Source organism: Zootoca vivipara, chromosome 8 (genome assembly GCF_963506605.1).
Source record: "Zootoca vivipara chromosome 8, rZooViv1.1, whole genome shotgun sequence".
In the NCBI taxonomy this organism is placed as follows: domain Eukaryota; kingdom Metazoa; phylum Chordata; class Lepidosauria; order Squamata; family Lacertidae; genus Zootoca; species Zootoca vivipara.
The window spans coordinates 60,461,911-60,485,952 of NC_083283.1; the positions used below are offsets into that span (position 1 = coordinate 60,461,911).

A 24,042-nucleotide genomic window follows, 5' to 3' on the forward strand; every position below is an offset into this window, starting at 1 on the left:
GTAGCACTCCTGATCACCCTTCAAGGCACATCAGGGTGCCATGGTAGACTGGTTGAAAACCACTGGCTTAAGCTGTAATACAAGTTAGCCATTTTATGGAAACAGTGGCTCATCTCCCCAGACCTCTTCATCCACATGACTTGGAGGGGAAGCCTTTTTCCTGCTGTCCTGTCATTTTTAGGCAGAAATTAGTAGGCTCATCTTATTGTTTCACTTTAGATTGAAAGCCTGTGGTGAGCTAGAGTGACCCCAGTGCCCGTTTTCCTGCCTGGAAAAGTCTTTAGAAACCTTACTTCCTTAAGCCGAGAAATAAGACTGACGTCAATGTAAGCCAAGCATAGTTTGAGCTGATGTAGGCTTAACACTTCCAATTTATTAACCAAAGATCAGGAGGAGGCTGCATCTTGGCCTGCTCCCTACCCCCTAACACCCGCATATCAATTTCCAATCCCCACCCTTCCATTGCCAGCTTTTACAAAATCATGCGTTCTAATGGCACTTGCAGGATTAGCTATCACTGGTTTCATATGCTGATTAAGAGGGAACTCTGGTTAGCATTAACCACTGGTATTGCTGATGCAATGCTTAACTGTAGTAAAAGCTTGCAGGGGAAGGGCAGAGGGATTTTGTACAGAAGAGGGAAGGGGATGTGCAACATTGTGACCTCCTCTTCATTTCTTAAACATGGCCGAGATGTTGGGGGGAATGCAAAGCATTCGGCAGGGTTCCCTGTTATATTCGGGTTGGTAACCTGTTTAAATGTAGGCTAGATGATGCTACGGTCAGGTGGATTAGCAGCTGGTTGGCAAACTGTACATAAAGAGTGGTAATTGGTGGTTCCTCATATAACTGGAAGGGGACCCAGGTGGCGCTGTGGTTAAACCACTGAGCCTAGGGCTTGCTGATCAGAAGGTTGGCGGTTCGAATTCCTGTGACGGGGTGAGCTCCCGTTGCTTGGTCCCAGCTCCTGCCAACCTAGCAGTTCGAAAGCACGTCAAAATGCAAGTAGATAAATAGGAACCGCTACAGCGGGAAGGTAAACGGCGTTTCCATGTGTTGCTCTGGTTTGCCAGAAGCGGCTTTGTCATGCTGGCCACATGACCTGGAAGCTATACGCCGGCTCCCTCGGCCAATAATGCGAGATGAGCACGCAACCCCAGAGTCGGTCACGACTGGACCTAATGGTCAGGGGTCCCCTTACCTTTACCTTACATATAACTGGAGGAAGGTTTCAGGGGCCTTTTGAATTTTATTAGGCACCTTCTGTGGAGTAGGGTGCTTCTCCTGCAAGTAAAAATTTGGTGTGCCACTTGAAAAGGAAAGAATCATGCAGCTGTGTGGGCTGTCATAATGGCAGAGCTGCTCCCACAGGGGCACAGCTGCTCAAGAAAGACACCGGTGGTTTCACCTGCCCTAATCTACAAGATAACATAGCTTTGGTTTCATCTTTCCATCTGTTTGTTTTTAATGTCTAGGATCTGTGTGCACCACTCGGATAAAAACTGGTGTGGGTTATCCACAGCTGAGCGCAGTGATTGAATGTTCAGATTCTGCTCATGGATTGAAGGGGCATATAATATCCGTAAGTATGATCTGCAGGAAATGCCATAAATAAGGCAGGGTTATAGAATGAAATCCCAACAAGATGTTAAGGAAACCCTTTCCGCAATCATCTCTGACCTCTTGAGACCTCTTGAGCTCAGGGGTGTTTCAAAGGCATGAATTAGAAACTCTGCCTCCTAGCTTCAACTCCTCAGAAATAGACCTTTGAGTCTATAGACCCCCGTTTTGTGAACTGACTCCTTAGGTAGAAAAATGGTATGTGAAAGTGCATATCTAATTTATACTTTCCAAGAGGGATGTGTAGTAGCTTGGTAAGGAAAAAGAGCCTTAGTCAAAAAAGAGTGATAGGAGGTTGAGGTGCATGAAGTTGACGTTCAAGGTTTTGGTGAGTTCCAGTTTCACAAGGAAGTGAAACATCTTTATTTTCTAAGGAGCACTCATGTTCCAAGTTGTCAAGCCACCCACAGGGGCAGCGCACCCTGTTTTGCGACTGGAGGTGAAATGGGATGTGCCTACCCACCCCACCCTGCCGTTCACCCTGCCTCTGCCTCACCTGCTTCTGCCAGCACCACTGCTGCACCACATGCTCGGCTGCTGTGCCACCCTGCCGGTGAAGTGGTATTGGCTCTGATTCCCTCTGAGATCTCATGAGATTTGGGTGAGATCTCACTGAAATTGGCACCAATGGCCGCTTCTCCAGCAGAGCAGGTGAGGCACCTGCAGAAGCTCTGCCTTCTGTCACCTGAGATGGCTGCTTCATTCAACTTCATGGCCGGCCCTGGCCACTCACAATTTGAATTTCATATGGAAAGAGTGCTAAATATGTTTTAAATAATTTCCCCAGACTTCTGCAATATGTCTTTAGGAAGAACACTTATGCCTACCAGTAGGTCTCCCAAAGACCTTTCCCCCTTGGTTATCTGGTGTTTGCACTAGATGAAGCTCTGGTGTTGTTTGGTTTCTTCCTGAAGTTATTTGTGCCTGTTAATGTGTCTGTGATTGAAATAAGACTAAACAACTCTCTCCTCTTAATTTTCTGCCCCTCTGAAGCAGACACAACTGAATCTCCTATTTCATAAACCCTGCTGGTTTTTAGAACACCATTTGCTTGACAACAAAAAAGATTATTTTTAACAAGTTCCTAGTTCCTCACCTGAGCTAGTTTTCCATGTCAGTTCATATCTTTGCATATAAATTAGGGACTTCATGCCCTCTTAAAATGCCAGATGAGGAGCCAAATCTTTTACGTATCTCTCAGAACTGTAAAGATTGTCTCAAAAGAAGAATTGGTAACTATAGTTGCTTTTGTTGTAAGTGGTTGGACTCTGATGAGTGCTTGGGGCATTCAGATCCCCTAACAGCCCACTGGTAGAATGCATGCAGATTCAATCCCTGGCATTTCTAGTTAAAAGAATCAGGTTGGAGGTGATAGGAAACTAAGAGACCAGACAGCTTTGGGTAGTCAACAGTTGAGAATACTGAACTAGTCGGGTAGATAATCTGGCCCTAGTAGCTTGACGTACGAGAGAGATTTTCTTCTGTTACTGGCTGTAATTTTTGCATCTCATTGCCATTCAACTCCCACTTCATATTTTCTGTCTCTCTGTGTCTATATGCATTGTTACAAAAGTCATGTTCCACACCCACTATCTGCAAGATTCCCAGGGGTTCCAGGCACTCACCCAGGGTCTGTGTTGCTTTGGAGAATAGAGACATGGCGGAGACTGTTGTAGCTTTAAGAAATATGGTTTATTCACTTAGTTACACCTTCGGTGTGCATGGAGGGAGTTCAGTTCTTACAGCATGGTCATTTCAAGAGGGTCTTGTCCCCTCAGTGGCGCAGCCCTGGAGTTCAAGGCATCTCTCCCAGCCAGCCTTCACAAGATAGATCCCAGTCTTTCTTCTCCCTCTTTTCTTCCCAGCACACCATGCTCAAAACTCTCCTGTCACTTCGAACCCACACCCCACCACTGTGGCAAGTTGGCAACCTCTGTCTGCCCAGGCTCAGGCTCTCAGATGGGCTATCAACCCATTTTGTCATGTTAATGCCTCTATCTCAGGTGAGGCCCTGGCTTGGGAAGGAATCTTAGCCTGTACTTTCCCACTGACCTCCAATCTTCCCCTCAATACTCCAGATAAACAAAATCCTACCATTTATTAATTTCTAGTGTTTAGGGCAGACACCCCCAAACTGCGGCCCTCCAGATGTTTTGGCCTACAATTCCCATGATCCCTAGCTAACAGGACCAGTGGTCAGGGATGATGGGAATTGTAGTCCAAAACATCTGGAGGGCCGAAGTTTGGGGATGCCTGGTTTAGGGGGCTCCCCCAAATCTATAACAGTATATATTTCTGAATGAAGTAGGCTCTAGTTCTTGAAATATTTCACATGCCATAGGGCTCTTTGTGCTGCAGCGGACTAAGCCAGCTACCCCTCTGAAAATGTTCTTCTGTGATGATCTGTTATTTGGTCCAAACCTGTAGCAAAAAGCCAGAGTGATGTTGGAAAAGCTACCCAGTTAGTTCCTATTTGGTTTCCTCCTATGGCAGCTCAGCAAAGAACCAAGGAATCAGCCATCATACATTGTAGTGAGCCCCAGCTACTTAGGCTGAAAGGACAAATTGCTGGAGATGCGTGACCTGCTGTGGAAAAGAGGCAACCTCAGGGTTCCTGCATCTTCTAGTAACATGTCTTAGAGCAAAATATGTTCATGTCATTGTACTCCAGTATTCACCATCTCTGCTCCACTTTGTGTTCGAAACTCCCATTGTTCTAGGTGCATTTTGAGACAGGGAATTTCATGAGGAGGAGCATTTTCTGAGCTCTGGGCACAGTACTGAGCCTAAGATTTTTCAGATTAAAATTGCAGAGTGAAAGGAAAGGAGGAGCTTTTTCTGCCTCCCCACCATAGCTGCCAAGTTTTCCCTTTTCTCACGAGGAAGCCTATTCAGCATAAGGGGAAATCCCTTTAAAAAAGGGATAACTTGGCAGCTATGCTCCCCACTCCATACCTGCCAAGTTGCTGTCGGAGAAATAAGGGACCGGGCCGAAAGTAGCAGACCGGAAGTAGCACTGCCATTTTGGAACTGGGCAGAGCAGCATCAAGTCACTTCTGAGCATGCTCCGCCCAGTTCCAAAATGGCCGCCACGCCAGAATAAACCGGGGAAAAACAAAAAAATTCGTTTTTTCAGCTAGGAACAGCTGGAAAAACAGGGATTTCCTGGGGAATACGGGAGAGTTGGCAGCTATGCCCCACTCCCAGCTACTCTCTGAAGACTGGAGAAGAGACCCTTTTAAGAATATAAGGGGAGTGGGTAGGGGAAGTATGGCTTTGTGGTTTGTTTGTTTTTTGCAGTCTTTAGATGAGGACTAGACGTATGTGAAAAATGAACGTAATATTTTAGCTGCAAGTTCATTTTCAGCTTTGTATTCTTGTTATAAAAAATCATGCCGACATTCCATTGTTGCGCCCATAACCTATGTTTAAGGCGCCACTTAGCTCCTAGCTTTCATATCTCAGTTTCTAACACTGTCCACTTTCCAAGGACAGACAAACCTGAGGTGTAATGGTGTTGTATTACACATTTTGTTTTACTATATATTATTAGGGAGTGAGGAACTGCTGCAAGGGTGTTGGAGTAATGGTTGGGCTGGCTTTAGTTTAAAAAATGTGAGAGCCAATTCCTACATGTCCTTGAGGCCTAGTAAAATCAACATGAGGCAACTTTAACTGTGTCAGTTTGGGAGAGTGACTATATTTTAAAGTGCCCTCTTGTGGCAAGAGCCAGTATTTATCATGCCAGACAGGAGTTCCAGCTAGCGTTGCTTTGGAATAGGGTACATCAGGCTTCTTCAACCTCGCCCCTCCAGATGTTTTGAGACTACAGTTCCCATCATCCCTCACCACTTGTCCTGCTAGCTAGGGATCATGGGAGTTGTAGGCCAAAAACACCCGGAGGGCCGAGGTTGAGGAAGCCTGGGGTACATTCAAACCACCTGCCCTTCCAGCTGAAACCAATTTGATAATCATTTTGTGGAGGTTCCACAGTATCCAAAAGTAGCAAAGCCGGCTTCAGGGCTGGGGAATATTATAGAACCAAGAGGTCCAAAGAGTTTAACATTTGGCTCAGGAGTTGGAATTGACTCTGCACCCCAAAGATTGTCTGTATTCTGTTGATGGGTCCCATTTAGTGGCCTAGTTTGGTCACCACATTTTAAAGGATACAAAAAATGAGGAGTATTTAGAGGATTTGGTAGAACGCTTATCTGCTGCTTGTATGTCTCTGCATTAGTATTCAGATCACTGTCAGATATTGGTTACATGATAAACTACGTTAAGAGCAGTGCCCCCTGCTATCACCTCTCCGGGCTGAATATATATTCCTGCATTTTTCCTCCCTATGGTTGAAGAAATGAGAATTTCATGAAGGCTTTAGTTCTATGAATGTTGAATAAACTGAATAAAATCAACCTGCAATGGGACAGTAAAATTGTGCCTCCTCCCTCCCATGTAGTTGCTTTAACAAATATGCCACTACCTATGAGGAGGCAAATTAACCCGTGTCTGAAAAGTATTCCCTCCCTCCCTCCCTATTTGAGGGTAAAGTATCACATATTATAGGGTATATGCATGTAGCAGCCAATGAATGGATGGATGGATCAGCCGAGCAATTTGCCCAAGGAGAACTGTGCTCAACCTGGGGCATTTTCTTGTTCCCCTCCTCCAATAGCCCTCTCTGATGAAAAAAAAAAATCATTTCTCCGAACATAGTGGCCTAAGCCACATCTTTTGGTAAACCATGGTTTATGGCTTAGGGTGAATGGGCAGCTTGCTAAGGCCACACTGCTCAATCACTCCCAATTCACTTCTTCTCTGGGGTGAGTGAAAGCAGCAAAGCCTGGGATGCAATGTCTGAATCTGAAATTGTGGTTTCCGTCCCCAAAGAAACATTGATCCTAAGGTCAAAATATGTTATTTGCTTTCTGATTATACTTAATTCAGGAGAAACAAACCATCGTCCTTCTAATATGGCTTGTTACTCCCACTTGCGCCAGAGGAAAAGTGAGGTGCCTGCCACAAAACCCTGCTCATTCATGATGAGCCACAACAGGAATGGGAGACCTTTTTGGCCTGGGTGGGCCAAATATTTATCTCCCTGTTCCCATGGGCCAGCTTAGACAGGTGCGTGATCTTTTCATTCCGAACAGTTACCTATTGATATTGAACCGTTTGTGGTATCGTTGGATACAACTATTGGGCTACAACAAATGCAAACTTTGACACTGACTTCTCTCCCTCTTTTATGTAGGATGGAGGATGCTGCTGTCCAGGAGATGTTGCCAAGGCTTTTGGTGAGTATTGTTTGCTGCTTGAGAAATGTGAAGAGCATTAGGACCTACTGTCTTTCTGATTAAATATTTCATCTCCCGTTTATCTTCCACATAACTCAGAGGAAGCAGATTGCAGACTGAAACTGGCCCAGTTCACATGTACTAATCCAAACCATGTCTTAGCTTGGCAGTGGAAAACTGCACCTGGCTAGTGAGCTGGGTCTAGAACTGCCCCTACCCCTTGTAGGCTATCTTTGATAGGCAGGTAGAGCTGCCCACCTGTCAATCATCTGGCTTCATGTGACATCAGGTGATCACACTTCAAAGGAAAAATCAGGAGTGCATTCAGAAGTGTGCAGTCATGAGTGTACTCCCGATTCTTCCTTTCTAATTAATGCTGAGACTGCAAGTTCTTCCTTTGCAGCCACAAGCCACAGCTGCCAAAGAGGAATATTGCTTTCCTGGCTGAAAATGGGGAAGAAGGCAGATAGGCTTTGCTGGTGCGTTTCCACCATCCTGCTTCCCCCACCACCTTGCCCCTCCATGTGAGCAGCAGCGACTCAGCTGTCAGGTCAGGCAAGTGCCGCTGCTCCATCAAGCCACCTGCTGTTGGTTGACACAGGATACAAGCTACATGCAGTTACATGATCTTTGTGGAGGTGGGATAATGATGCTCACTTCTGAATCTGTTGAATGTGTGCCACCAAAGTGCTGATTCTGCACCCTGCTTTAGGCTGTAGCCCTAAGCCGTCTTACTTGGGAGTAAGTCAATAGGACTTCTGAATACACGTTAAGTATTGCACTGTTAGGGTTTATCGACAACTCTTGTCCAACTGCTTTTCCTTGGGGAAAACTGCTTTTTAGTGCTCAATTGGAGCAAATGGCAATTTGGGTTTTCCCCTGGAATAACATTTCCTCCGATTTAGAGCTAAAGAGCAGGTTTTCCCTAGGAAAGGAGCATGACAAGGGGGAAACTACCCAGACCCATGCTCTCTAGGCATGGGACAAGAGGAAATGAGGATGAGCCCTCAGTTTGGTTAAAACCCTCTCATACCAGAATAATTCAATTTGGTGCTTCCCCCACGTTGACACCACTCATTTCCTTATAGCTATACTGTAGTTAAGGCTATTCCAACTTCTCACTACGTTTTAAGCAGGCAGGGGCGACACCTTGCTACTAGAGAAAATGGCTTTATTTCAGTAGGAACCTTTCCTGGAATTGGGCAAGCAAGAAACTACTTCAAGTGGCTCAACTGTTTTACTTTCTTAAGCTTTGTTTTCCCGAAACAAAATCTAATTTCATCTAAATGCAATGAAAAGTGTGCCACCTCCCAAAATGTATGGAAATACATATGTTAGATCTTGGCATTGACTAGTCAAAATTTCAGTTTCAGTTTTAATAATAATAATAATAATAATAATAATAATAATAATAATAATTAATAATCCAAGAACAGAGTTTGCCCTTGAAGAGGTCTAGCTGCAGAAAATTGGGAGAAATGCCAAAGGTTGGGAAGGTAGCTGTCTTTCATTGGTGGAAGGATTCTAGTTGAACATGAACGACAAAATTGTTACGTCTTTCTTTCACACAGCCTTTATGATGGTGGCATGGAAGTTATTTCCAAATGGTGAGGCAACCACACTTAGCTGCTGAGGTGGGAAGTTCTACTAGTCTCTTATTTGGGCCAAGGAACACAGGATTCTCTATTTCTTCGGATTACGTTCTTATGTACCGGTATATGCAGATACATGCCAGCAACATTTCATTAGTCTGGATAGCTCAGTTGGTAGAATGTGCTGCTGATAATGCCAAGGTTGCAGGTTCAATCCCCATATGGGACAGCTGCATATTCCTGCATTGCAGGGAGTTGGACTAGATCATCCTCAGGGTCCCTTCCAACTCTACAATTCTATGATTCTCTGCTCCTGGTTCTCAAAGTGTGAAGAAGGCCTTCCTTAGGAAGAAGTTGGATAGAAAACATATATGAGCATTTCTGAACCAATTTCCATATGCCCCCTCATGTAATCCAAGTCCTACTTTTTTAAAAAGATAAAATTCCCATGGATGACTAGGTTTCTCTTATTGATACATCCTGGTTAGATAGGAATCGCATTTCAGCTATGCTCTCTTTTGGCTTTCTTTGCTGCACACTTAACTCTAATACCCTCTTTCTATCACAGGAGCTGGTGCTGATTTTGTGATGCTCGGGGGCATGTTTGCAGGACACGACCAATGTGCTGGAGAGATTATTGAAAAAAACGGCAAGAAGGTGAAGCTCTTCTATGGAATGAGCTCTGACACAGCCATGAAGAAACACGTGGGAGCTGTTGCAGACTACAGGTACCAGCTGCACTCCAAATTTTGGCACAGAATTAAGTTCCACTCTTCCAGCTCCCCATTTTTGGATGTTGTTCCTGGCAGCAAATAGCCGAGATCTAAGTGCAACCTGTTATTGCCAGCAGGCGCCATGGCTGTATCCCTAACTCTCTAGTACAAGGGCAATGAATCCTCGCTAGCAATCCGTCTGGAATTCAGACCAGTGTCTTGTAAATTGAGGCAGCCTGATTATATGAAATGGCCAATCGAATGCAAGAGAAATGAATGCTTAAACCTAATGGTTTAGCTGTGCTTTTGTGTGGTATTGTGGCATCTGGCTTCTAGTTTATTACAGAATAGATTATTTTTTTCTCTAGCTACACACATCACACCCTTTCCTATACTTGCCTTACCCTGTGCAAAGCACAACTGTCGGACAAGAACCATACACCCAGTTCTGTTTACTGAATGGGAATAATTTAAATTAAGGAAATCAGTATTCAGGAGATAGCATCCCCTGGTTTCTTTTGGCTGTAATAGGGATCTCAGGGTGCAATAACATGTTTGGGCCATCAGTAACCTGTCACCTGTATTTCCTTTCAAAGCTTGTCTTTTAAACAAGTGAAAGAGCCCTTGTCAGATAGTCCAGACTGCCCTAGAAATTCAGACTACTGATATATAATTATGCATCTTCAGTATAGTTAATATGAAACACTAATCTTTCCCCCACCTGACTGGGAGAAAGCACCTCAAGAGAAGCCATGATACGCTCCAGTAAATATGTGATTTTCTCATCCTGGAGCTGTCAAGGAGATTGGATCAGCTAATAAGTACATTATGAAGGTTTTCATGAGCATAAAAAACCCTGTATGGACTTAATGCAATTTTTGCACTGGTCAGTGATCTCCGGCGGGCCAGGGAAAAAGGTGAGAGCTGTTTCCTAGTTCTGCTAGATCTCTCAGCGGCTTTTGACACCATCGACCATAACATCCTTCTGGACTGTCTAGAGGGCTTGGGAGCTGGGGGCACTGTCATACAGTGGTTCCGCTCCTTCCTCCTGAGCCGTGTTCAGAAAGTGGTGGTGGGGGATGAGTGTTCAGACCCCTGAGCTCTCACTTGTGGGGTGCCTCAGGGTTCTGTCCTCCCCCCCATGCTTTTTAACATCTACATGCAGCCGCTGGGAGAGATCATCAGGGCGTTTGGGCTGGGTGTTCATCAGTATGTGGATGATACCCAGCTCTACCTCTCTTTTAAATCAGAACCAGTAAAGGCAGTGAAGGTCCTGTGTGAGTGCCTGGAAGCGGTTGGAGCATGGATGGCGGCTAACAGATTGAGATTGAATCCTGACAAGACAGAAGTAGTGTTTGTGGGGGACAGGAGGTGGGCAGGTGTGGAGGACTCCCTGGTTCTGAATGGGGTAACTGTGCCCCTGAAGGACCAGGTGCGCAGCCTGGGAGTCATTTTGGACTTACAGCTGTCCATGGAGGCGCAGGTCAATTCTGTGTCCAGGGCAGCTGTTTATCAGCTCCATCTGGTACGCAGGCTGAGACCCTACCTGCCCCCGAACTGTCTCGCCAGAGTGGTGCGTGCTCTAGTTATCTCTCGCTTGGACTACTGCAATACGCTCTATGTGGGGCTACCTTTGAAGGTGACCCGGAAACTACAATTAGCGGCAGCTAGACTGGTGACTGGGAACGGCCGCCGGGACCACATAACACCGGTCCTGAAAGACCGACATTGGCTCCCAGTCAGTTTCTCAGCACAATTCAAAGTGTTTGTGCTGACCTTTAAAGCCCTAAACAGCCTTGGTCCAGTGTGCCTGAAGGAGCATCTCCATCCCCATCGTTCTGCCCGGACACTGAGGTTCAGCACCAAGGGCCTTCTGGCGGTTCCCTCACTACGAGAAGCCAAGTTACAGGGAACCAGGCAGAGGGCCTTCTTGGTAGTGGCACCCACCCTGTGGAACGCCCTCCCACCAGAGGTCAAAGAGAACAACAATTACCAGACCTTTAGAAGGCATCTTAACACAGCCCTGTTTAGGGAAGCTTTTAATATTTTGTTGGAAGCCGCCCAGAGTGGCTGGGGGAACCCAGCCAGATGGGCAGGGTATAAATAATAAAGTATTATTATTAATCTAAGTTTAAATTTTGTCTCCTCTCCCTGCCCCTTTACACAACCACCACCAGCACAAAACATTGCTAGGGTTGCCTTACCAATCTAATCTTACTTGAGCGATGGGCCTTGTACAAGCAAAAATAACTGTGTGTGTTTGGAGGGAGCTTGTGCTGTTGAAAGGCCCACATCCAGTGCATGTTAAGGAAAGCACTTTAAAAAAAATCCTAGAGAAATGTGACTTTTGTTTATTGAAAAGAATGCCTCCTACTAGTGCAAATCAATCTGCTTTTACCTGCAGAGCTTCAGAGGGCAAAACGGTGGAGGTGCCTTACAGAGGGGACGTGGAGGATACCATTCGTGACATCCTGGGCGGCCTACGATCTACCTGCACCTACGTGGGAGCTGCCAAACTCAAAGAGCTTAGTCGAAGGACAACTTTCATTCGGGTAACTCAGCAGCACAACACAGCTTATTAGCCAAAGGAAAAAGCTGTGGGGCTCTGAAACGTGCTGTCTGCTTCTCCCCCTCTTCCTTTTTTTTGGGGGGGGCAATATGGCTTCTTGCTGGCATACTTCAAGCTAGAAGAGGAAGCAGGTTGATTCCCCCCCCAAAGTTTGTTGTAGTGGTGGGGTTAAGCCTAAGGAGGTGAAGCCATACACTTCAGCTATGCCCATGATGATTTATTCTTTGTTCAAAATACAGTAGCACTCTATTTTATAGCCTTGTCTATTTAAATGAGAAATCTAGTTTGATCTAGTCAGATCTTCATTCTGTTGGAACAATTCCTGTTACCAATATGAGCAAACCCACCCAAGCTTTTTACCAGTTTCTTCTGCTCCTTCAACATGGTGCAGAAGTCAGAAAAGCCAGGAGAGCAACTGTGAAAACTAGAAGGTGCTCATTGCTGGGGTGTGGCCCTAGCATGCCAACCTTCAGCCAACACCTCTAGAACTAAAACTAAAACTAAAAAATAAATAAATAAATGCTGCTTTATTTTCTCTGTGACATTAAGTACTTGATTTTTAATGTGTGCTGATATATTCATGTTCTTAAAATGGTTGATTATAGTTAATTTTATTGCAATGCTTTGCTGGCAGAGACATTCAAACAAAGGAAATGGACATCTCTTTTATATTCATGTAGAATATTTCCAAGATAATGGTGGTTGCTATATTTCTCAGATTCCTTTAGTTAAGGACAGAGGACAAACATCGGCTTCATATATATTTTTTGGTTCCTGCTGTTCAAGACCTGTTCAAGATCAAGTGTTTCCAGACACTACAAAATACTTGTAGGGAAGTTGCAAGTGGAGTTCTGTAGTTTTAGGCACCAGTCAAGGCCATAGATCTTCGGCCCCACTGCTCCTTGTAACCAAGGCCTTTCAGATAAGGGGCAGTGTGGTCATGACCTTCAGTCTGCAACTACATTTGTCAAAATGTCTATCACTGTGGTTGTTTGGGGGAGGCAGGGCCAGAAATGTGGAAACTTATCCAAATGCAATAGGGATTTCATTATCAGAAATGCTATGAATCTGAACAAACCTAGTCACGTGACTGCCAGTTCACTGGCTAAGGTTTTTTTTTTTGGTCATGCAGGCCTTCTGCGACTTCCTTTTCCTCCATTATAAGTGATGGCTGCCTGCCTCTTAACATTAAAGTGCTGGACAGTGAAATTACCAAGTCCCATGGTGCATCTGCTTCACTTTCTTACATGAACGACTGCATTCATAGATAGATATAAGGATTACCTGTTATGACACTGTTAAGACTGGGGGCAAAACCTGCCTTCCCTCCTGCATTGGACAGGGAGCTCAGAGGCGTCTCTGAGTTTTTGTAACCCACTCCCTCCCTTGGAGTCATTAGCAGCCTTCCTTTGAAAAGCCAGTTTAACCTGGGGTGGGTTTATATGGGTTTAAAGCCGAAATAAATAAACCTAACCTAACCTGGGGTGGGTGGAAATGTGGCAGGAGTGTAGGAGTATGCCAATGAAGAAATGTAATCTACTCATTTCCTGATTATTTTACTTGCATAGATGATCTAATAAGTAAAGAGACAATTGAGCATACAAATGTACACACTAATTTCTGAACTGGAACAGTGTTTTAAAACCACAGCAGAAAAAGATAGCAGCCTAATTTACTAGCAGGTTTGAATTTTCTGGGATATTGAAAGCCACAGCATCACATCTCTGTTGTACTTTTAAAGTACTCAATCCCATCCTGGAAGACACTGCAACCAACTATATTGAAGGTGTGTGGTCTAATTATATATTACATTTTAGGAACTTGAACTGGATTTTTTAAAAAAATGTCTCTTCATTCTCTCCAGTATTACCTTATCTTCTAATCTTGAGACTTAAAGGTGCAGACAAATGGTCCTTCAGCAGTTAAGATAGAAAAATTCATATTGCAACAGGTCCTTCCCTGTCAGCCCTATGGACTTGGCTGCCGTTAAGTCTTTGATATAATAACTGGAATAACAAAATTGACAGCTTTACATGTGTGCTACACGGAACTTGACAGTGGATATGCGTAGTTGCCGGGCATTCACAACTATGACATTTCCAAAGCTGAACACATGCAAGTGATCTGAAAGCGCAGTGGAAGTTATTTTTTTAAGGAATGGTTTTTAAACATCAAAACTGAAATCTTGAACCCACACTCACTGAAAAGTAAGTTCCACTGAGTACAGTGGGGCTTGCTTGTGAGTAGTCATTCATTGATTGTGTTTTGAAGAATTAATTTTCTCCTTTGGGTTGAATTTAAATATAAAACAGGAATATGATTCTTTTAAACATGCATTCCCTATTTGAAACAAACTATTCCTAACTTTCCCCCTAGAACAGAATTACCTTTCCAATTGCATGGCAAAGCTTTGCAACACTTGATACGTTTGGATTTGGTTATGTTTCCACCATCTTTCTAAAAGTGTTAAATGACTGCAGAATGGAAATTAGGTACACCTGCTCCCACCCTCAAATTACCTGGACATCTCTCATGACCTTGCAATGCAATGGTATTTTAAAACCATCATACCTGCTTAAGACACTTCTGGTTTCACATGGAAGAGAACCAACAAGAGCAGCTGAAATGATCTTCTTAAAAAAATTATTTAAACCTAATTGAATAGCATGTGGTGAGATTGTACTAGATGCCTGTGCAAGCAGAGAATGGATGCCTTACAAATAATGCATATATATGTGTTAGAAGTGTGCAGATACTTTTTAAATCAATGTAGAGTATTGTGCAGACAGGAAAAGCCACACCAGGGAGGCCAGTTCTTACATTATTGCAGTGGTGAGAGAAGCACTTGCCTTAAGACATTGCCCTATCACTCATCATAACCTAAGACAGGGAGAAGTTTCTGCTAGTAATCTTTGGTATTGTTGAAGACTCTACCTCCCATCATCCCTGGCCACTGCCATTGTTGATTGGGGTTGAGGCCCAACATCTGGAGGTTTTGAATCCCTGTTTAGCAAGCACCAGCCTAGACCCCACCTGAGGATATATTATTGCAGTATTATGTGGGTGGTTCCCCTTACCTTATGAGCAGACCCCTAGCGAAGTTAACTGTGTCTTGCCTTCCTTCTTGGCATGGCAGCAGCAAATCCACACTGCACAGAAAGGTCCTGCCGGATGTCAAACTTGAAGCTCTGTGCTCTGCCAGTGACCCTATTGTTATAAACATCCTAAAGGAAATTGAACAATACAGCCCAACAATATCTGCAGTCCCCTCCCTTTACCTCCATTCATCCTTGATTTGAGGAAAGCAAGTCCTCAAGGTACATACAATTTGGATGCAGCCACTGAAATCACACACAACCAGATAAAATGTTAAAGTATCATAATTTTAAGGATGCATGAATACAAAGATAATTAATGGAACAGAATGAGCTCTAAATGAATTCAGAATGCGCAATCATACTATGCATGCATTTTATATATGACTAAAGTTCCAGTTTTTCTTTGAATTTGGGTGTGTGGCAGGGGACTGGACAATAGAATTGAACTGATTTATAGAAAACAATGGCAATTATATGCAATATGCATCAACTTCTGTGTATATTTTATTATGGAAAAAATAAATATGTTTTATTCTTTTTTAAAAAACAAAACAAAACACCTCCTTGTCACAAAGATGAACCTCAGGGTAAACTTTCATATGGACAAACTGCTATTTAAAAAACGAAACAAACTGTCCCACCTCCTTCTTAATTCATACACAACAAAGAACACTTATTTGCAATTGGCACTGTTATTTTTATTAGTACGAGTATACTGAAACAATAAACTTGTACTGGTATACAGACAATTTCTTTAAAACAATTTTGTTCAAATTTTGAATCAAACATTGTTTTATTATAATAATGAAATAATTTCTACCTAGAAAACCTGCAAGCACCATCAAAGAAAGGGACCATAAAATTCAATAAACAGACGCGAGTGTATCCTACAAATAGACACACCACGATTAGAAAATAGAATATGAATTCTTCCATTTTTTTATATTTGTTTTAAAAAAGCTAGTGCAAGTACAATATTTTACACTGGAATTACAGAGAGTATGCACGCATATGGAAAAAGGTTCTCTTGTCACAATAAAAGCTCTTACCTATGTCTGTATGCACTTAATTTTTTTCTCCTCTTTTCTGTAAGGTGCAAAACATTATTCCCTCCCCATTTCTCCTTTGTACTGGCCATTGCAGCCCAATATGACCTCAGCATAAAGCTATGATACCCCTTTTCCTATGCCAACACTAGGCAGGACATTGAAAGTGTACTTTTCAGTCATTTGAATAAGGGAAAGAAGCAAGTATGAACCACCTACTGACTTTGCAGTGCTTCTTTCCTCAAGAACTTGCTGGATGCTTATAATGTTGACAAGATTGCTACCAAATTGAAAGTAAGGGTCTCAAAGTTCCCTATTTAGATGAATCAGAAAGACAAGTATTTAGTGATGTTACATATTTTTTTAAAGGTATTTTTAGTATTAGCTGTTGGGAGTAAGTAAAGATAAACTTCATATCCTAACAGAATAATTTGAGAGTCAACAATTCTGGAATACAATAGAAAACACGAGAACTCCAACCAGCTAAGTAAGTGCAGATATTTATTGCCCAGAAACAACATTTTGAGGCATTTCAAGTACTTAAGGACTGCCTTCTGGGGTTAAACTTAAATAGACACAGAACAGTTTGCAAGTAAATCTAAACCATCAATCTACTTCTCAAGTATGTAAGCTAAATTTACATCCAGATCAGTCAATTAAAATGTTTTCTCTCCTGCCAGCTATACAGCCTTAAAATGTTCAACATGTATCAGAACTGTTATCATTTCTCTGGGCAATTAATACCTGTACCTATTTTTGTTCCTCCTTTGGCTTCAGGTTGGTGGAGATTTATTGGCAGCCATTTTGAAATGTAATTGCCCTCTCTATGGAGATAGCAATCTCAAGGGGAATTGCACATATATACACTGAAAGGCTTCTAATTTTCAGAGCACTCACTTGGTGGCTAGCTCTTCTATAAGTTGGTCTACCTCTACTAGTTTTATAACTCAACAAAATCAACACATTTGAATGATGATTGCAGCCCAAAAGTTTCCTATACTAAGCATCCATTGGCTGTACAACAGTTCACTAGCCACCCCCAAATAAACACACACACACACACACCTACACCTTTGAAAGTGGCAAGTGCCTATGATCTGGACCTCTATAGCGTCAGTGAAGGTGACTTGCGGTATTATACAGCAGTTCCAGCACCAGTGAGTTAAGTCCTATTGCAGAGGACACCTCCAATGGCTGCCTATTGTATGGCTGAGGAAAAAGTGAACAAGCGCTTCAATCAAGCAAAAGGAAAATGAACAAACAAAAGCAACCTTGGGTGAAGCCTCTGATTCATTCTCAGTGGAAGACTCAAGTCCTTTCAGAGCACAATGAGAAAAACCACAGAGTTTTTGCAATCCCCATTGTAAAAGCACTCCTTGACCAAATGCACTTCATTTTATTGTGTGAGAGGCCATCTTTCTGCACCTGAAGGGGCCATTTTAATATAGAATTATATCCCCCCCTCCATATTTAATGCCAGAACAGAAACTTGGATTCTTACTACAGACTGAAAGAGGGGAAGGGGAGAAGGATTCAGACAACTATCAATCATCCCCCAGCCCCTTTTAAGGACTCCCTATTGTAAATTAATTTTACACCGTTACCCCATAAATTTTCATATTCCTAAATTCCCTTCGTGTTTTTTTGTGTGCGCTAGTAATATATATTTTATATATCAAACCAAATGAAAAAATTCAAAACTTTCTGCAAAACTGCTCGAGTAACTTAAATCATGTCTTTAATACCTCCAGGCACCAATGAAGTTTGCATGCGTGCTCTGTGAGAGGTTATGTGGAATTATGGGACACAAATTGCTTATTCCTTCTTGCCTTTTTGTGGTTGCAAGAACGCCTGGTGACAAGCACTTCTTGTTCAGTATTAAATTCTTTGGGTTCTTTTTCTTTTTAAAAAAAGGAAGTGCAGAAGACATATAGATCACCATCCCTAGAAGGAGTTAGGACTTCCTAATCAAGTTTAAAATCAAAATAGAAAAGGGACAAATTGTAGCATGATGGTGAATCATTCTCCCCTGCCCCAACAACGGGATTCATGTAATACAAATACAAAAGTAAGCATAGTTGTCTTTGAAAAACCTGTTAATTAACATTTCTTTCCAGCCAGAACCAATACAATCAGATCACCTAGATGTGAGAGTTTTCTATATACAAATAATGTAACTTTCACCCTTTCTCGGCTTTTGTACTTTTATTTCATTTTTACAAACAACACACTATTTCAACATATCCATCGCTTTTCAAACACTGAATGAATCATTCCAACATTCATGTTTCTTTTGTGCAATTTTTTTTTAAAAAAACATTACCTGTACTCCTCTCAATGTGAGTGCTTCAAAAGTTTGTTTAAGCTTCTCATCAAATTAGGTTCACGTAAAAAAATATTCCCACGAGTTAATAGTGCTACAAGTAAAGATCCTATCAGTAAGGTAACACGTCTGAAGCGAGGTCGTCTATGTAAAAGAAATTGAACTCTGGAGTAGAAGTGTGCAACTTGTTTGGAATTTCCCTATCAACAGAAAAACAGAATACTGCTCTTGGAAACTACAAAAGAAATCAACAGAATAGTCCTGTGCTCTCAAAAAACAACAGTCACAATTTGGGACACTATTCATTTATCTTATTTTTCAGGAATTGCCAGGGTTAAACATAAAAAAAGCAAAAGCACTAACCACATTCTGCTTAAAAACATATAGAACAATTTCCCTTATCCTCACGCTATCTCGGTGCCTGTCCCTAAGTTGGACAGCACTGCTACCTGTGGTGAAGGGGGCAGAAAAAGAAAGTGCAGGTCACATATTGCTGTTAACAGAGTTCAGTTCATAGTGGATGTGACACAAGAGGACTCAATTTTCTTAAAGCAGATAAAAACAAGGGGTGGGAATCCAATGAACTGTGAGCAAAAAAAAAAAAAAAAAAAAAAGGAAGAGAGCCACTAGTTCACTTGTGCAAGCAATAGCAGAATTGTTCATATGGGATGATAATAAGGTAGGTTCTATGGTCATTTGCATTCTTCTACTTGCATGAGAGCTGTAAAACAGCCCTTTCATGCACACAAAAAACATCTTCCACACGCCGAAGGTTACTTTTGGATTTCAACCCATGGATGGATGCCACAAAGCCAACAGTGTCAATCCAAAAAGGCAATTGTTAGTGTGTTCTATTACCTTTGCAGTTTGGGTCACATAACGGCTGCTTTGGTTGCCCATTTCATTATTTCTGAACTGCTTGTGGGTAAGCCCACGCGGCTTGTGAGTAATAATTTCTCTGATGTGTTCTGAAAAAATGATAACCACACTGTTGCCATCAAAGGTGAAATAACATGCTTATGAGAAGGTTAGAAGTCACTGGCACCCAAACACGCCAAAGTTCGGTGGGTGGCAACATCTGAAATAATGCACCCCAAGTTATGATAGCTCCAATGCTGTAAAGTGAGAGGGAGAGAGGGCCTAGCCATGAATTTAAAAGCATTGTTTTTGAATGGACTGGTCTAAGAATATATTTTTCAGCACAGCTAGATTCAGGATCTCAAAAAAGATGACCCTACATATTCAAAGAATTTGGAGAACCGCAACTACTCCCTTGTAGGATTCAGTCTGACGGTGTACAGATTTGCAACACTGTGGCCTGGATGTATATGGCATCGTTTTTATTTTTTGAAAAATGTTTAGAAACCAATTTCTGGAAACGAGAATAAACATTATGCTATTGACTTCAAAATAGCACTCTCATTTCCTACTCAAAGAATATCACTGTTGTGATCCCGCCCCACCGCCCAATTGCTTGGCAACATATCAGCAAAACAAGCCACTGTACACAGAGGAATTTTTCCCCACAACCGAAAGCTACAGTTCACACTAGACCTGCTGCTTTATGTCGCAATCTACATGATAAATCTAGAAAGTTAATCCACGACCATGCAGGAAATCCAAACGTCTCCTTGGAATTGAACATCCCTACTCCAGAGCAGAAAAAGTGCTCCTTCTGGTCACCTCAGTGTACCACACATACGCCAGCCCCATCCCTGAGTAAGAGGTGTGAAAGGTTTCAAAATGTTCCTTGATTTAGGGAAACGAGTAGTGATGTCACTTCCTGGCTCAAAACTGCCTTCCTCCCACCAATTCAAAAGTGACACCAGGATTAAAATAGAGGGATAAGACATGCATTTTTCTTCTTCCAGGAAAGGGCAACGGGGTGGGGTGGGGAAGGAAGATGCATGGGAGGGAATAGAAAACACAACACAGAATAGTCCAGGTATAACTTACAGGATACGAGGTAAGTGACATCGCACTCTGAAACCCTCATGATGTAGCCCAAACATACTGAAATGACATCTAAGTTAAACACTATAAGGAACAGTCATTTTATACATAGATATAGATATATAGATATAGATATATTTATTTAGAAATTCCTATAAAGAGGTTCTGGTTTTTTCTTTTTCTTTGCCCTGACTAATTTTATTGGTGATTGTATGAGTTTTGTTGTAAACTAAAACAGGTCTGGTACAAAAACAAAGAGGAGGAAAGACTGGTGTCAGTTAATATTGCCATGTAGACACTGTACAGAGAGGCCTCTTACAATGAAATTAACCTTAACATGTTCTCCGTGCCTGCCAATTGCTATTTAATCAGTGAGAAGGAAGTGGGAAGGGAGCGATTCTGTGAATGAGAGTTTATAGGAGCAGCCCAACAGGGTTAAAAGAATTTTTCACTTGAAATTAGGTGCCTTTTCCAAAACAAACTAAGGCACTTTAGAAGCCCAAGACCAGGCATCCCCAAACTGCAGCCCTCCAGATGTTTTGGCCTACAACTCCCATGGTCCCTAGCTAACAGGACCAGTGGTCGGGGAAGATGGGAATTGTAGCCCAAAACATCTGGAGGGCCGAAGTTTGGGGATGCCTGCCCAAGACTCAAATGTTATTCCAATTGATGAGGAGGGCAGAGGACCCAACAGAGCCCTCAGTGCAGACAGACATCAGCAGGACCAGAACTCACCTCGAGTCATTTCCAAAAATGCGGCACATAAAAATGTAACAGAACTGGTCCACAAATCATCAGTTCCTCGCCACAACCAAGAAACGCAACCAGGGGTGTTCCAGCAGCCAAATGAGCTTTCTCCTTGGTCATGGAGAATGAAGAAGCACAGTGTGCATGTGCTCTTCCTCCTCTGCACAGGGCTAGATTTTATCAAAAATAAAGAAGATGGTTTAGTAATAGTTAAGGGCATAAAAATACGACATGGTGAGGCTGCAGAAGACTGCTGGCACTCATCCAAGTAGTTCTTGTATTCACAGAATCTCTCCCACCCCAGGGCCATCCTCCCCAGCTTTAAAGTCCTTCTAGGGAGGAATATTATCCATTTCCCGCCTCCTCTATCTAGATTCCCCACCCTGCTTTGAATGTGGAGGCCAGGTGGAGTAGAATCGAGAGCTGTACAGAGTCCTTGCTCCATGTGTGCCAAACATATTTGCACTCAGAAAGGTTCTGTGGCTAACATGGAGCGAGGGAAGTGTAGGGCCCTAGATTTAAACACACACAAAAGGGGGGTGGGAAGGTCAAGCCATCACCATGTGGGTGAGTCTTAAATTGGCACATAAAATATTGCACATGCTAAAAAGAAGAAGAAGCAAACAACAAAGGGGAACAATGTTTGGAAGGAAGCAACAACTGCAGGATTCTAAGTCTGCAATGCAAGCAGTGAACAAAATACATTCCTATTGCTCCAACCTTTAATTATTATTACTGTTGTTGTTGTTGTTTACTTGTTAGTGTTAGTTTTATAGATACGGTCAGTTTCATGATCCCTGCTTCCTTTTATGTCTGATGCTCTCTGTGTACATGTGAAAATAGTGGTACTGATGGGAACGAAATAGGGATTTTTTGCCCCCTGTCTTTTTAGTCCTCTTGCCGTCAGAGGTTGAAACGAAAAACAAAACAACAAACAAACAAACAAACAAAAAGAAGCCAAAGTAAAACTCCAATAAACAATAAATTGAAAGTGCCCTGAGCAGAGTTTATGGAAGATTAAGCAAGTTCTCTGAGCAGAAATGTTGAAAAATAATAATTACAGCACTAAATAAGCAGTGTGATTGTGAGGAGGAACCTGCTCAGCTATTTGGTAAATTACTGAGAGGTTACAATTCAATTCAATTCAAGACAGATTTCAAGCTATTTTAAAACTGAAACACATTTTTGGTGCACCCCAGAAAATGGTACAAAAATGATTAGTTCTGGTGTGAGCTAAGGTTCAAGTAACAAACCAAGAGACATAAGAATTGAAGGGACGGGTAGAATGGTAGTTAATTTTATCTCCATAAAACATATTATATTTAAGCAAAAGATGAGGAATGAACATTGGAGGAATCTGTTCATTCTGGGTTCTGTTCTGATATTTATAATTTCGATTCTTGATCTGAAAAGGCCTCAGATTTGCAGAGGCCGAACGCAACCAACAAAGCCACATTCACAGTCCAAGTATCGATCAAGGGAGATGAACTCCCGTTGGGCAAGTATCTCAACTAAATATTGGTTGAGCTGAGACTGAGGTCACAGCTTATCCTTCACCTGAGTGCCAGGGGTGTTCGAATTGGCCTTTTCTTCTTCATTCATTCCCCGGACAAGGCCGCTTTGAGGATAGTGGCTACCCTAAGGCATGCGGAATGATAATGGAAAACAAATCAGGGGTGAGCAGCCTCTGTTTACCCAGGCAATATGCCCTGGCTTTGGATTGCATCCAAGAATAATTGCAAGTGGGGAAAGGAGAAAACTCATGTCCACCCGCCCACCCCTGATAAAAAGGATTGCATCCTAAAGTAATTGCAAGTGGGGAAAGAAGAGGATTCAGACCCACCCATCCCTGATAAGGAGAAAGCAACTGATGTTAATGACTTCTTATGCCATTTTCATACACAATGCTAAGCCCACATTTGAGCTCCCATATAATATCTGTACCACGAGAACATTGTTAACATGGATAGAACGTGCCAACATCAATTTTAGATTCACATTATAGACCAACTCAAGGAGAGCCCAAATTAAGCCTTGTGTGTGAAAATGTCCATAGTATCTCATCAGGAGATCCTAAAGCTTCAAAAATCAATGCAGTATTTTAATTAACTGGACATAGCTGTGTCTTTATTAATGTGAATTATTCGTAGGCTGGTGTCATCCGATCACTTGTCTGTGAGTAGTCACTAGGGCAATAAAGTGGCTCTGTCAGGAACTGGTTTCAAGATGGAAGCCACAGAAATCAGCAGGAGTTAGGACCTCCAGATCCACTCTTAAATTTGTTTCAGATTTGTGGGAACAGTAACACTGCCAAGAATAAAAGAGCTTAACTGGGTAAACGTTCTACCCATTGTCCTGTTTTGTACCAAACTTTTGACATCTACATTGTACTACTAATGGAAAAGTTCTTCAAAGTAACAAAGAGTAGTATTCACAATAATAAAATAACGAAGGATTAGAAGTAAAATGAAAAACCAAAACTTGCTTCTGTGTCAAAATCTCTCTTATGGAAACTGAGCAAATCTGAAGAGGAATTCTCAGACTTTGTCCTGGTTCAGGGTGACAGATATGGTAAGAAAATAAAAAGGTTGAAAGGAAACCTAACCCTATAAAATGGCCTAAAGTTTAGGCAGGTTAGTAAGTAATTGCTACATTTGTTTAAGCTTCTTCAGTCCCTCTCCCTTCCCCAAAAATTATTAGGTAAAAACTGCAGGAATACCACACAAATGATAAACTCAAGATGTGCAAATTGCAAGATTCTTTAAAGTCCATCTTTTTCAAAAACACTGGACAATAATGATTTTTTTTTCTTCTCTTTCTTTTATACTCTCTCTTATTCTTTTATTATCTGTCAGCTCGCATATGCCTTTAACTCTTTCACAAGCATTAGTTTTAAAAGTGCCTCCTATTAAGTAGTCCTCGTGGACAATGACTGTCACATACCAGTTCATAATTCACATTCATCCCTTTGAAACCACATGAAAAACTTTCAACATCTTGCTTGTGAAAAACAACAACAACCCCTCTACATAGTTTGCATGTAGTTTAACAGTGTTGAAGAGATCGGTTTTCTTTTCTTTTCCT

At 42.2% G+C, this 24,042-nt stretch overlaps 1 protein-coding gene across 2 annotated transcripts in view; it reads left to right on the top strand.

Annotated features, from left to right (window-relative positions):
• The window catches only part of GMPR (guanosine monophosphate reductase), a 28,574-nt gene extending 12,633 nt beyond the window's left edge, over window positions 1-15,941 (top strand). For both annotated transcript variants that reach the window (XM_035124751.2, XM_060277962.1), the window contains exons 6-9: window positions 1,476-1,582; window positions 6,875-6,917; window positions 9,078-9,237; window positions 11,627-15,941. In XM_035124751.2, the coding sequence (XP_034980642.1) occupies window positions 1,476-1,582; window positions 6,875-6,917; window positions 9,078-9,237; window positions 11,627-11,804 (488 nt within the window). In that variant the 3' untranslated portion in view covers window positions 11,805-15,941. The remainder of the gene's footprint in view (window positions 1-1,475; window positions 1,583-6,874; window positions 6,918-9,077; window positions 9,238-11,626) is intronic.
• The last annotated feature ends 8,101 nt before the right edge of the window (window positions 15,942-24,042 follow it).